The sequence below is a fragment of the Cotesia glomerata genome, linkage group LG8, assembly GCF_020080835.1.
Source record: "Cotesia glomerata isolate CgM1 linkage group LG8, MPM_Cglom_v2.3, whole genome shotgun sequence".
Taxonomy (NCBI): Eukaryota; Metazoa; Arthropoda; class Insecta; order Hymenoptera; family Braconidae; genus Cotesia; species Cotesia glomerata.
Window position 1 is genome coordinate 16,214,948 of NC_058165.1, and position 14,898 is coordinate 16,229,845.

Sequence of the window (14,898 nt, forward strand, 5' to 3'; positions counted from 1 at the left end):
AAATCTCGACAATCATTTATTATTACCAGTGTATCGTCATTCTTTATCAATGTAAGAATATTAAGAAATCATTACTTGAAAAGTAAGAACTTATTATAACGTTCTACTCGGTTTTAATTGCAAATTTATTCATAAACCATTAATATCACGGCATCGTCACATTTGATCAATGTACTTTTTTTCTACTGAATTTCAAAAGATAAAATCTTATTACAAAATGCTTCTAATGTTTTTAGTGAAAAAAATCAATCAAAGTTTTCATATAAATTGATTAATAACAGTGTATCGTCATTCTTTACCAATACACAGAAAGAAAGATTTCTTGACTGGAGAACAAAATTCTTGGCTCAAGTAAACTTTCGGTCGCCCGAAAGAAGACCGAAGTTGTGTTGGCCGAAGTAAAAATTTTTCTTGAAATTCTATTCTTGATGGAAGTAATTTTTTCTTAATTCAATCTCTCTTGAATATTTGATACCCATTTTAGATTATTTTAGCGCGCAATTATACATATTGAATGAAAAAAAATGATTCAATATTATTTGATCTTCCCATTTGACATGTTAATCAATAGAAATATTACTAAAAATTTACTATCGAGATATTTAATTTTTTGGAGCAAGAGAAAAATTTTCTCAAGACAAGAAAATTAACTTCTATCAAGAACTTAATTTTTTGGAGCAAGAGAGAAATTTGCTCAAAACAAGGAAATTTTCTTGACTTAAATATATTGACTTTTATTTTTTTTCGCCCAAGTAAATAATTAGGAAGAAAAATATTTTCTTGGCTCAAGTGAACCTTTCTTTCTGTGTACACTTATTTTTAACGTCCCGCTAAGAAAATTGAAAATTTTCAAAAATCGAGAAGTTATTGGTTTTACCCCGTTTTTCGAAAATTGAGTTCTCATCAGATCTTGACGTTTTAAGGTCCTAGAAAGCTTCCCTGATTGTTTTCGTGATGAAGTCCGTATGTGTGTGTGTGTGTGTGTGTGTGTGTGTGTGTGTGTGTGTGTGTGTGTGTGTTTTGGGGGGAATCCTTTTACGGATTCTAGGCATAGCTGTTTGGCCTGGATATGTGGCGACTCGACGCAGCGTCATACTAATTCGACACTAACGCCCCTACCCACTAAACCCTAAACCCCTTTTCCTTCTTTCCTCTAATCCCTCATGGAAACCGCCGTCAGGCATTACTTCGTGAAGGGAGGATCTAGCTACTGCTCTTCCTTCTGGTGGCTAAGGTGTTAACTATCTTCCTTCTATCTTCTGCTATTTGCTCTTTTTCTTTCGGTGGAACGCAAGTCTTTAAGGACTTCTGTTGCAAACGTGTTGGTAGCGTTCCAGGCAGCTTCTGATGACAACATTGCTTCTACTAGTGAATCTGGTTGCATTCTCTGGTTCAGGATCCTCTCCAGTTCTTCACGCTGTGGATCGAAACGAGGACATACAAAGAAGACGTGCTCCGCGTCTTCAGCAGCTCCTGGGCAGGACGGGCACTCCGAAGAGTCATCGTGCTTAAAGCGGTGTAGATACTCTCGAAAACACCCATGTCCCGACTGTGTGTGTGTGTGTGTGTGTGTGTGTGTGTGTGTGTGTGTGTGTGTGTGTGTGTGTGTGTATGTGTGTGACCCTCTTATAACTTTTGAACGGCTTGACCGATTTAATCACGGTTGGTTCCATTCGAAAGGACCAAACTTAGATTTGAATATTATTGGGACCGATTCGAACCAGTAGATTTTGAGAAATCTCAAAAAAACTACAAAAAAAAATTTTTCGAATTGAGGTTTTTTTGGAATCACTTTTAAATGGCTTCACCGATCAATTCCAAAATCTAATCAGCTCTTAAGATAAAAAAACCACGTCGATCACCGAAACCCCGGTCAAAATCAGTTGATTCGTTCGTGAGTTATCGTTGTCGAAAGAAAACCGAAAAAAGTGTTTTTTCGGAATTACTTCAAAATTCCTAGCTCGATCGAGTTAAACTTGAAAATTTTTCATGGAACTTCAAAAACTGCGTCGAATGCCTCCAACCGCGTGAAAATCGGTTCATTCATTCAAAAGTTATTGCCGTTTGAAAATTCAAAAAATTGTGTTTTATTAAACTGCTATTAGAGTTTTGAGCTTGAAGAGCTCAAATTGACACAAAAATAATATTTTTGAGCTCGAAGAGCTCAAAAACGTAATGTATAGTTTTGAGCGCTTAAGAACAAAATGAGCGGGAAGTTGCAGGGATGGCCTTTAGGGTCAACCGTCATCCTAATTTTTTTAATTACAATTCAAGAACTAAAAGGGAAATAAAAATTGTTTTTTTGAGTTTTTACAACAAATAAAATAAACCGAATTTCAAATGATGATTTCTATTTTAATTATCAAAAATCTCTTTACTGTTAAAATAGGGCAAGACGGTCTTTGCGAAATGAAGTAAAAAATTTGTTAGCTGACCAAGTTCCGGGGTATTATCAAGACTTATATCAATGTTAATAAAATAAGTAATAGGACTTTGGAAGAATTAATACTTTTGAAGAGTAATTTAAGTGAAAAAATATAAAATGAAAATCGTGAAAAAAAATTGATCGGTGGTTGTAAACATTTGTAAATAATATACAAAACTATTCTCTGGGTGATGTTTAGTTCGTTTGAATGGTGGTTATTTAATGAAAATCCATTGAGGTGGAAGATCAATAGACCAATCACGAAAGAGAGCCAAGTGTACAAGAAGGTCAGCTCTTTGAAAGTTTAGTTTCAAAGTGGCCTCGTGCCGTGTTGAGCTGACAGTTTCCAACGTTCAATTATACTGGAATTATACTTACAAATAGCTGATTTTATAATAAAATAAAATTAGCATGTCGGTATGTGTTATTGAGAGCTTTTGCTTTATAACAATAATAAAAATACATTTTTATTACAGTATCTTTGAGATCATATAATCACTTGAAAAATAAGTATTCACACACTAGATTCATTTTTAAATATCAATTGGCGGTAAACCGCAAAAATCCAAAAAATAAAAAAAAATTAAATGAATAATTTCTTTAATATTTATAATTGACATTTTATACAATTAATTAGGAGTGATTTTACAGAAATTTTTATAAATATTAATAATAATAAATTTAAAAGTTAATACGAGATTTGGAAAAAAGTTTGGAAAATCCAAAAGTGGACTCATGATGCTCATGTACTTATGAAATATTAAAAAAAAAAAAAAAAAAAAAAAAACATAAGTCGTTCAAAATTAGTTGCCGAAAAAACAGCTGTACTAGGAAGGTAATGCACAGGCGCCCCTGGTGGAATAAATATTCATAATATGTATAGATATAGCACCATCCATGTTCATTTTACATGGATATATATAGATATACAATCTTCTTGCTTTTTTATTTTATTAATTGTACATGAACAACACTGAATTACCTAACCATTCGCATATAGTGACCTACAATTCTCCTCAAGAATTAAAAAAAAAAATTTAATTCAATTGATGTATTTTTTCGAAAGTTAGAGTGTTTTCAGAGTTTTCAGGGTTCCATACATGACGGACAGGAAAATTTTTTGACCTATTTTGATGTTTTTTTCCGTTTCTAGTGCACTAAATCAATTTTTGGAAAGTGTCAAATTAATCTCCATTAAATTATCTTGACAATAGTATGCAAAATATTTTGATTCTGTGAACTAACAAGACTATAATAATGAAAATAGTTGCCGAAATAAGGCGAAAAAAATTTTTCGATCGTAAAGCACTCTCTACACGGAGAAAAAAATTTTGCTATAGGAACTCTATAGTAGTTAGTTAGTTGTAAAAAGTTCCAGTAGGTTAACGTATTCTTATAGTAACAATACCGTTTGGCTCCTGCAACTCTACATCGTTGAGCTCTGAGAGCTAAACGTTATTTACCTCTCACAACTCTACAGGATCGTTCTAAGACTATAACAAATTTTTTGAAGTCTGCTTAGTAATTTTTTTTACGATTTAGCATTGATAATTTAATAAATAAATGCGGCAGAACGAATTTATATTGCCAACAATAATTGTATATGACAAATAAGAATAGTATTATAATAGAAATAAAATAATAATAGAACTTATATTACAAATAAAAATTATTTGTAAAATAAAAATATGGTCGTCACAAAATTATCTTATTTTCTTGATTATATCAATAAATATTGGACATAAAATCACTACCGTATATGCACAAGAAAAGATAAATAAACGAAAACAAATTTTATTTTGTGTTAAATGGGGTCTTCTTAATGTATTATTCCGATAACTTATTACTTATCACAATATATTCAACTAATAAATTAAATTAACAGTCACTGCAAATGAACCTTGAAAAACCATAAATACAAAACTGTTCTAACGAAATTCAATTTGACAAAAAAAAAAAAAAAAAACCTATTTCCTTAAATAAATAAACTGGAAACTTAATTGTCCTCATATATTTTTAATATTTGTCCTCTTAAAAAAATTTTTGAACTTACTTGGTGTGCGTCATTGTGTATTTCAATTTTTTAAAGTCCTCGTAAATAGATTTTACGAATTTCATTAAAAGTAAAATATTTTGCAACCACGCATACTAAATACGTTCCAAATTTTTTTTTAATTTTCAAATTTACAATAAAATTTTTAATTTCCGAAAATCAAATACAATCATATCGGTTACTTGGATTTTTAATTTTTTAATTTTATATCTTTTTATAAAGAAATAAGAAATTTTTTTCTAAATAGTCTTATGAACGTGGACTTGGCGCGATTTTTTACAGTGAAACTGTTTTTGTTCGGATTTTTAATAATATATGTTCGGTGAACAAGGCCCAGTAGCGATTAACTCGCTCCTGGGGGACTCCCAAATTCAAGAGACGCACCTGTCCACCGCTAGTTCCCGCAAAAATCGAACCGCCAATAGAAAATCAGCCTCTCGATCACGTCATGAATCGACCGCTTTATTGGCTGATCGCTCCCACTAGACATGCGCAATAGCCTTCTTCCCCAACTCAACGAGGAAGAAGACGGACTATTGTTATTATCTTTCGCTTCTACGCTTTCGCTGCATCAAGTCGCCATTAGTATTTCTTTACTTTCGCTTTTTGTTAATAAACCGCATTTCGCTTATTTTATAATTTAAATTGCTTAAATTAACCGCTAATAATTCGCTTTAATTTGTTATAGGTAAATTGTGTTATCAGTGCATTTATTTCACCGCTTTTTCAGTGCCGGCAAAGTGTTCAACCACGTGTCAACCGGCTTCGCTTTTGCAACCCACGCTGTAATTTACAAATCCGCTTTTATCTTAACAATCCGCTATTAAAAATATTAAATATTGAGTGTAATTAATGTAAATAAATTACTAGTGTTATTTTTGATAATAAATTACGCGTTTTAATTGAGATATCCAACCCTAAACCTGATCCCCGCTTTTCCGCTCTTTCTGTAATTATTCATTGGTCCCTCGAGCCGGATCAGGCTGGCTCTATCTCAATTAAATTAATTAATTATACCGCTAAAAATTGTGCTGTGTTAAGTGAAGTGTAATCCCGCTAGGAAAGGTCGAGTGTCAGGAGCATCGCAGAGCACATCGGGTGCTGCTCCTGGTAGTCATTCGTACACCGGTACGCTGAACTTTCCGCTTTAATTGACTGAAAACTCGATCTCGGTCCTACATTAAACACCGCAATGCAGTTTGAAACTGCTATTGCTATGCAAAAGCAGTACCTGGATGCTTTGTATGCCATGGTGGATCGCTTAACTAACGAGGAGCTTAACTCGCTTACGATCACCGCTATTGAGTCAGTGGCAACACAAAGCTCCAAGATTTGGCTGGACATCACTAACTTAAACTCGCTGATCTTTGAGACGTACCCGGAAGTACTTGAACACGAGTACCACGTCGGGAATCATTATACTAACGCTCACGCCACCTATGCAATCTTGGAGACCCGCATAGCCACCCGCAAAGACGTCATTCAGCAGGAGATTGATGCCAGAGAAGCCGCACAAACGCAACAAAACCTGGCTATGCACAGCACCGCCTTCTTGGGAGGCTCATCGGGTACTGGACTCCCAAAAATTAAGCTCCAGAGCTTCTCTGGAGACTTTAAGCGCTGGGGATCATTTAGTCAGCTATTCTCTGACATTGTTATTGACAATGCTCTTCTTAAAAACAGTCAGAAGATGCATTATTTGAAAACCTTCACAGAAAAGGAAGCCCACCAGCTTATTGGAAACATGTCATCCACTGATGATTCATTTGAGCCCGCTTGGAATCTCCTGAAGAGCCGCTATTCGAATCCTCGCCGCGTAGTGGCATCACATCTTGAAGATCTATTGGTAGGAGAGTCAGTTCCCGCACGATCAGCCGCGAAATTAGACGCCTTGCTTTTATCCAATCAAAAAGCTTTGGACTCCATCAAGGCTCAAGGAGTTCCAGTTGACAACTGGGACTTAATGATCATTCACCTGACGCTGCGCCGCTTGCCACCCGCTGTAAGAGAGGACTGGGAGACTAGTCTTGGGTTAACTGATATCATGCCGACCTATACGCAACTTCACGAGTTCCTCAAGTCCAAAGTCAGAGCTTGGGAGAACTTGGAGCCAGCTTCTGAGCCCAAGAAGCAACCTGAAAATCATAAATCAGGTGGGTCCCGCAACGACAAACAACCGAAGACAAGATCTTCATACACCGCTGCTCAATACAAGGGAAAGCCCAGGAGAAATTGCCCGCTGTGCCCGGAGGAGCACTACATGCTGTTTTGCCCGACATTCAAGGCCGCTACTGTGGAGGAACGAATCGACATTGTCGAGAAATACCGCTTGTGCTACAATTGCTTGGGCCCACATCGTGTAGCTGATTGTAAGACTGCTCAGGGCTGCAGGAAGTGCAGTCTACGCCATCACACTTCTATTCACCGAGAAGTACCGCCTAAATCAGCTTCACCGCAACAAGTTGACACCGCACAAGGTAACTAAAAGTTCCATCAGACCGCTTATAACTCAACATTAACTGTTGATTATTTCAGATTCGCTTTCCGCTCAAGTATTGCTAGCTACCGCTTTAGTCCAGGTCCGCCCACATCATGGCAATCCAATCACCGCCAGAGTCTTGATTGATCAAGGTTCAGAGCTCTCATTTATGAGACAGACGCTCTTCAAGAAGCTCGGACAACCGCTACAGCGTGACATGGTCATGCTCAAGGGCATCGGCAATGTCTCCGCAGGAAGCTCACTAGGTGTGAGCACAATTGAGCTTCGTTCGCTGTGTACGACCGCATCAATGCATGTCAGCATGCATATTCTACCAACACTGACGGTAGATCTTCCATCGTTCGTGATCGCTGATCCGAAATGGCCGCATCTTGAGAATCTCAAGCTCGCTGACCCGCAGTATCTACAGCCACGCCCTGTAGATATTATTCTAGGTGCATCACCAGCCGCACAGATCATGAACGCAGAGATTCAACGAGGACCTCGCAATGCTCCTATTGCACAATCCACCACGCTTGGTTGGATCGTCTATGGGGCTGTCACCGCTAAACACGCTTCAACATCACACGCAGCACTACATGCGTCAGTAGATACTGAATTACAAGACGCTATCGCTAAGTTTTGGGAACAGGAAGAAGTTCCATCAGGAAGTTCACCGCTCAACACCGCTGAAGAAGACGAATGTGAAATTCACTTTCGTCAAACGCATTATCGACAGCCTGATGGACGCTACGTAGTGAGATTACCGCTTAAGGCCCTTGAGAGTCAACTTGGCGACTCTATCAACGCAGCTATGGGGTCACTCCGCAGATTAATAACTCGCTTGTCGCGAGAAAGAGAATATTCTGACATGTATCGTGCATTCATGGCAGAATACATTCAGCTAGGACACATGGTACGAATACCAGTCAACGAATTGCCCGCAAACGCTTACTTCTTGCCTCACCATGGGGTATTGAAGCTTGATAGTACCACTACGAAGCTCCGCACAGTGTTCAATGGTTCCTGTGCAACATCTACAGGAATTTCATTGAACGACATTCTCCACGCAGGACCCAAAACGCAAATTGACATTTTTGATGTGATGTTGAGAATCCGTTGCAGCAGGATTCTATTCGCTACTGACATCACCAAGATGTTCAGACAGATTGAGGTCGACTCGCTTGATTGGCCGCTTCAGTGCATTCTCTGGATAGATGAGAATGACTTAATAGACGCTTACTGTCTCAAGACAGTCACATACGGAACCGCTAGTGCACCTTTTGACGCTGTACGTGTGCTTATCCAACTAGTAAAGGATGAAGGACACCGCTTTCCGCTAGCTGTTGCTCCAATGTTGAAAACACGCTACGTAGATGACATCTACGGTGGAGCAGACAACGAAGAAGACGCTATCAAGGCTGCAGTACAAACAAAAGCTCTGTGTGCAGCAGGCTGCTTCCCGCTTGCCAAATGGGCTAGCAATAGCCCACGGTTACTCGCTGAAGTCGCTCCAGAAAAGCAGCTGGATACACCGCTTAAAGAAATCAGTGATGCACCAGTAAAAATCCTGGGCATGTACTGGAATTCACGCACTGACGCTCTCCAGTTCAAGTACACGCTACCGCCAGATACGCCTAAGACAAAGAGAGCTATTTTGTCTGAAATCGCTAAACTGTATGATCCGCTAGGACTTCTCGCACCAATAGTCGTCAAAGCCAAGATCTTTATGCAAGATCTGTGGCTAGATAGAGTGTCATGGGATGAACAATTGTCACCATCACTCATTCACAAATGGACTGGATACCGCGAGGATCTTCGAAACATCGAATCCATCCGCATTCCACGCTGGAATAATATAGCACCTGGAGCAACTATGGAATTGCACGGGTTCTCAGACGCTTCGCAAAACGCTATGGCTGCCGCTGTTTATTTGAGAGTCACTGACGCTGATGGGAACACAAAGGTCTCACTTTTGTGTTCAAAAACGCAAGTAGCACCGCTGAAGACCATGACAATCCCACGCTTGGAATTATCTGCCGCATGGTTGCTAACACAACTGATACTTCATGTTAAAGAAGTTCAGTCGCTTGAAAATGTCAGGATCAATCTCTGGACTGACTCCGCCGTGACTCTCGCATGGATTAAAAGTCCAGCAACCCGCTGGAAGACATTCGTCCGCAATAGAGTGGGAAAAATCCAAGAAACGCTTCGAGATGTCTCCTGGAAATTTATTCCAGGAAAACAAAACCCAGCTGACTGCGCTTCAAGAGGTATACCTACGCTAAAACTAAAGCAACACGCTCTCTGGTGGCATGGACCTACGTGGCTTCATGAACCAGAATCCTCTTGGCCCACTCTTGAGCCTCCAACCGACAACGCAACGCATCGAGAAGAACGCCAAGGTCTGACATTAGTAACTTGGAAAGCAGAAAATTGCCTTCTCCAACAATTACTATCGCATTACTCGCAGCTGTTTCCATTACTTAGGAAGCTCAGCATCTGGCATCGTGTCATCGACCGCTTCAAAAGAGTTCCACAATCTTCGCTGGCCTACCCGCTTACTCCATCAGACCTGGAGCGCGCTAAATTGACCTTGATTAAGTTCACTCAAGGACAATACTTCGCTAGAGAGATTCACACGCTACAAGATGGTGATGGTCTGCCTAAAAATAACAGCATCACTAAGCTGACTCCGTTCATCGACCATCAGTTGGGCCTGAGAGTCGGTGGCCGCTTGAAAAACGCATTGCTGGACCCAGAAGAGAGGCATCCAGCGATTCTACCGCGACAATCACCGCTTACATCAATTTTGATTGATGATTCGCACCGCAAAACGCTTCACGGAGGTACTCAGCTTACGCTCGCTGACTTACGCAAGACTGTCTGGATCATTGGAGGCCGTGTTCCAGTCAGATCATTTATTTTACGCTGCGTTATCTGCACGAGACACCGTGGAGAACGCGCTCAACAGTTGATGGGTCAACTACCCGCCGCACGAGTACAGCCAACTCGAGCCTTCTTGCATACAGGACTCGACTACGCTGGACCTATCACGCTGAAAACGTTTCAAGGACGTGGAGCAAAAACATACAAAGGCTGGATTGCTGTCTTTGTATGCATGTTCAGCTCAGCTGTTCATCTAGAGCTAGTCACTGACTACACCGCTGCCGCTTTCATCGCCGCTTATCGCCGCTTCACTAGTCGCCGAGGTATCTGCCACACGCTATATTCTGACTGTGGAACCAATTTCGTAGGAGCAGAAAAAGAGCTGAAACGACTATTCGCAGCAGGATCCCGCACATTACGAGAATTATCAAGTCTGATCGCGCAAGATGGCACGAACTGGAAATTCAATCCGCCTGGAGCTCCACATTTTGGAGGAAAATGGGAAGCCGCTGTGAAATCTATTAAATTTCACCTCCGAAGAACAATCGGAGACTCGCTATTGACGCTTGAGCAGTATTCGACGCTACTGGCTCAAATTGAAGCCATATTGAATTCCAGACCGCTTACACCGCTTAATGAAGATCCTGCTGACCTGGCTGTATTAACTCCAGGTCATTTCTTAATCGGACAGTCATTGACCGCAGTCCCAGAGCCATCGCTGACAGATTTACAACCTGCTCGGCTCTCGCACTGGGAACAAGTCCAGCAAATGGTTCAACATTTCTGGAAACGCTACTACCAGGACTGCATCCACCGCTACCAGGCCATTTCAAAGTGGCATCATCGACGCAACCAGATCAAGGTGGGTTCAGTAGTACTGATCACCACTGAGGATCTCCCGCCAACCAAGTGGCCATTAGCCAAAGTAATTGCTGTCCATCCAGGTGAAGATGGACAAATCCGCGTAGTAACTGTTAAGACAGTTAACACAGAGCTGGTACGTCCAATTACAAAGCTCTGTGTCCTGCCGCTAACGCATGAAGAAGATGATCTTGTCGACGCAGCCGCCAACCCGGGGGAGAATGTTCGGTGAACAAGGCCCAGTAGCGATTAACTCGCTCCTGGGGGACTCCCAAATTCAAGAGACGCACCTGTCCACCGCTAGTTCCCGCAAAAATCGAACCGCCAATAGAAAATCAGCCTCTCGATCACGTCATGAATCGACCGCTTTATTGGCTGATCGCTCCCACTAGACATGCGCAATAGCCTTCTTCCCCAACTCAACGAGGAAGAAGACGGACTATTGTTATTATCTTTCGCTTCTACGCTTTCGCTGCATCAAGTCGCCATTAGTATTTCTTTACTTTCGCTTATTGTTAATTAACCGCATTTCGCTATTTTTATAATTTAAATTGCTTAAATTAACCGCTAATAATTCGCTTTAATTTGTTATAGGTAAATTGTGTTATCAGTGCATTTATTTCACCGCTTTTCATGTGCCGGCAAAGTGTTCAACCACGTGTCAACCGGCTTCGCTTTTGCAACCCACGCTGTAATTTACAAATCCGCTTTTATCTTAACAATCCGCTATTAAAAATATTAAATATTGAGTGTAATTAATGTAAATAAATTACTAGTGTTATTTTTGATAATAAATTACGCGTTTTAATTGAGATATCCAACCCTAAACCTGATCCCCGCTTTTCCGCTCTTTCTGTAATTATTCAATGTATGAGTAACAAAATAATTCTGTTTGTCATTTTAGAAGGTTATGAAATATGTCAGCGCACTCCACTACTGCGCAACGTAGAGCGCTCCCAACTATAGCGTTTGGCTCTGAGAACAATCCCGTAGAGCTCTGAGAGCTCAACAACATTGAGTTATCAGAACTAAATAACATTTTGTTACTGTAACTCTACAACGAACAGTAAACTGTGTATAGTTGTGGTAACTCTACAGTTAGGTTACCAGAACGAAATTTTTTTTTTCCGTGTATACGCTTCGCATCATGAATCGTGCAATACGAGTCTTTATTTTCACAATTTTAGCTCAAGGGTTAAAGATACGCTAAAATTGATAAGAACATTTGTAGAAGATTTAATTTTCTACAAAAAAGGTCTTTTACAATTTTTTTGTATCTTCAATACTTTAGCCACAACCAGCCCTTTAAAGTTTTGGAAACTACGTATGTTCTATAACTTCATTTTTTAACTTTAAATTCAAATTTTGGCGAAAAAAAAAAACGAGATAGGTCAGAATTGATAAGAGAGGCATTCCATAGCGATGGTGGGACATTTGACTCTGGAATTCCATCAATTATAAGCTATAATTATGTGACTGAAATTTATACTATAGTAAAATTTATCTTATAAAATAGAAGAATAACTTATTAACAACATCCTTTTGTCAAAAACCTCGATTACTTTTTAAGTTTCTCGTAATTATCATTTGACTGAGTGTGACTGGTGGGACATCGAAAAATCCTTCTCACTTACCAAGGTATACTTAAAGTCCAATTTCAGTTCAACCACTAAACTTTTAAAAAATACTTCCCTCTCAATAAAAAATTTATCCTATAATCATTCAATATTATGAAGAATTAGACTGATTACCTACATAGAAAAAATTTAAAAAATTTTTTTTATTGTGACTGGTGGGACAGGCATTTGTGACTGGTGGGATAAGTACAAAACATGTACATGAAGTTGTTTATTAAAAAGACTTTTATATTATTTCAATCTAAAAAACATTATTGTTAATATATTTAACTATAAATTATTTAGGATAATTAAAAAACACAAATAAAGGATTTAGCATGCTGACAACGCGATCTTGATAAACTTAGGTGTTAATTAATAACGGACATAAAAAATTTGTTCTTAAAATTATAATAATAAATATGTTAGTTAATAACAAACATAAAATAATTTTGTTCTTAAAACTATTAAAACAACATCTGACCCGCATACAAGTTAGTACGATTGAAAAATTACTAGGAGAGAAAAATCGATTTTCTTATTGATTAAAAAAAATTTCCTTTACAAATTAGTAAAATATAGACTTTTAATAATAAATTAGAATGAATTAGAGAAATTTGAAAATTTTAGTCATTTTCCTATTTCGCATGAAATTTTTTTATAGGAATTAAAATTCTCTACAAAAAAGATCTGATGTAGTTTTTTCATATTTTCAATATTTGACCCAGAATTTTGAATTGAATCAGAATTTGAAAATCCAAAACTCTAATCAACAAATAATTTTTTAATTTATTAGTAATAATAATAATAGCTCACCAATAACAGTGATGAGAATGAGAAGTCCGAGAACAACGGCGGTGAGAATCTCCGAAACATCAAAAGAGGATGATCCGTCGATAGATGAAACGTTTCCAGTATTGTTAATCTCGCTAACTGCAGCGTCCATTTTTAAATAATCTTTTCTTTTTTTGTTATCGAGTTAAGTTAGCTCTTCTTCCGTAGTTTAATTTATCGTTTTAATAAAAAAGAGTATCATCTGTTGGTCGTTAATTTCCGAGTCATTATAGATGGTTGGAGTTTTAAAGTTGTTGTTGGGAGATTAAGTAGTTAACTAGGTTGCATTTTTTACAATATACTTTAAACCGGTAAACTTCTTACCCGGTGGTATGTACCGGTTAGGTACTAAGGATCTGTTCTGTGTTCTGGCTATGGCTAATGGACTTTTTGTTTGGAGCTTTTATCTGGTGATCTGTCTTGGGCTCGTTTAGCTGCACAACTGATCTAGGACTTCAGAAATACCTTGTCGCTATCGCAGTAATTGTACCGGGAACAACACCCGGGACCTTTTGCAACTTTTTGACCGATTGAAGGAGTTTTCCTCAACTTTATATCCCTGGGACTTTAGTGCTGCCATTTTCGAGAGGATCTGAAACAGTTTTTAGGGTTTAATTTTGTTTGCTAGTTTTTGAAAAGGGTCTTCATTAGATTTTACTTATAATAAATCATGATTTAAGTAATTTTTTGATAAATAAGTCTATCAAGTATTAAGATTCCCTTAGAATTATAAGTATCCAATTTTTATGTTTCAAAAATGGTTAATACAGATTATTTTGAAAATTATTAATCAATGATGTTCATATTGGAGAATGACCTAGGTCAATGTTCAAAAATTGAGTCTATAAAGGTTCATTAAGATCCCTTTAAAATTATAAGAAGAATTCATGTTATCAAATTTTGATACCTTTAAAATTGATAAAACCTTACTGCGAGATTATTGATCTTTTGAGTTTATATTGAAGAAGAATCAAAGTAATGGTTCGAGAAATGAGTTAACAAAGTTTTATCAACATTCCTTCAAAATTATACAGAAGAGTTTGCAATATCAAATTTGAATATTTGAAAAATGGTCAATATTAGAGATCTTCAAAGCAATCGAGCGATAACGTTCAGATTGGTCACCTAAATAATTGTTCAAAAAATAATTCTACGTTTTATTTAAATTTCTTCAAAATTGTTTAAAAAAAAATGCAAATTATCAAATTTGGATATTTAAAAAATAGTTGATATCAATAATTTTGAAAATAATTGATCAATTTCTTTTATTTTGAAAAATAACCTAGATGATCATTTAAAAAATAAGACTACAAAGTTTCATTAAGATTCTTTTAAAATAAGTATCTACTTTGATGTTTCAAAAATGGTTAATACAGACTACTTTGAAAATTATTGATCAATGATGTTTATATTGGAGAATGACCTAGGTCAAGTCCAAAAATTGAGTCTATAAAGGTTCATTAAGATCCCTTTAAAATTATAAAAATAATTCATGTCATCAAATTTTGATACATTTAAAATCGATAAATTCTTACTGCGAAATTATTGATCTATTAAGTTCATATTGAAGAAGAATCAAGGTGATGATTCTAGAAATGAGTTAACAAAGTCTAATCAACATTCCTTCAAAATTTTTAGATGAATTTGTAATATCAAATTTGGATGTTTAAAAAATGGTCAATACTAGAGGTTTTCGAAGTAATCGATCGATAACGTTCAGATTGAAGGGTGACCCTTAGAG

At 37.5% G+C, this 14,898-nt stretch overlaps 2 protein-coding genes across 2 annotated transcripts in view; one reads left to right on the forward strand and one right to left on the reverse strand.

The window, feature by feature from the left end:
- The first annotated feature begins 5,350 nt into the window (after positions 1-5,350).
- On the forward strand, positions 5,351-10,939 carry LOC123270175. The gene is made up of 2 exons (XM_044736117.1): positions 5,351-6,955; positions 7,014-10,939. The coding sequence occupies exons 1-2, from the start codon at positions 5,671-5,673 to the stop codon at positions 10,937-10,939; spliced, it is 5,211 nt and encodes a 1,736-aa protein (XP_044592052.1). The 5' UTR covers positions 5,351-5,670.
- Positions 10,940-13,698: 2,759 nt separating this feature from the next.
- LOC123270364 overlaps positions 13,699-14,898 on the reverse strand; it is an 87,507-nt gene continuing 86,307 nt past the window's right edge. Inside the window, exon 2 of the transcript XR_006510580.1 lies at positions 13,699-13,749. The gene's annotated coding sequence lies outside the window, so the exon portion shown is untranslated. The remainder of the gene's footprint in view (positions 13,750-14,898) is intronic.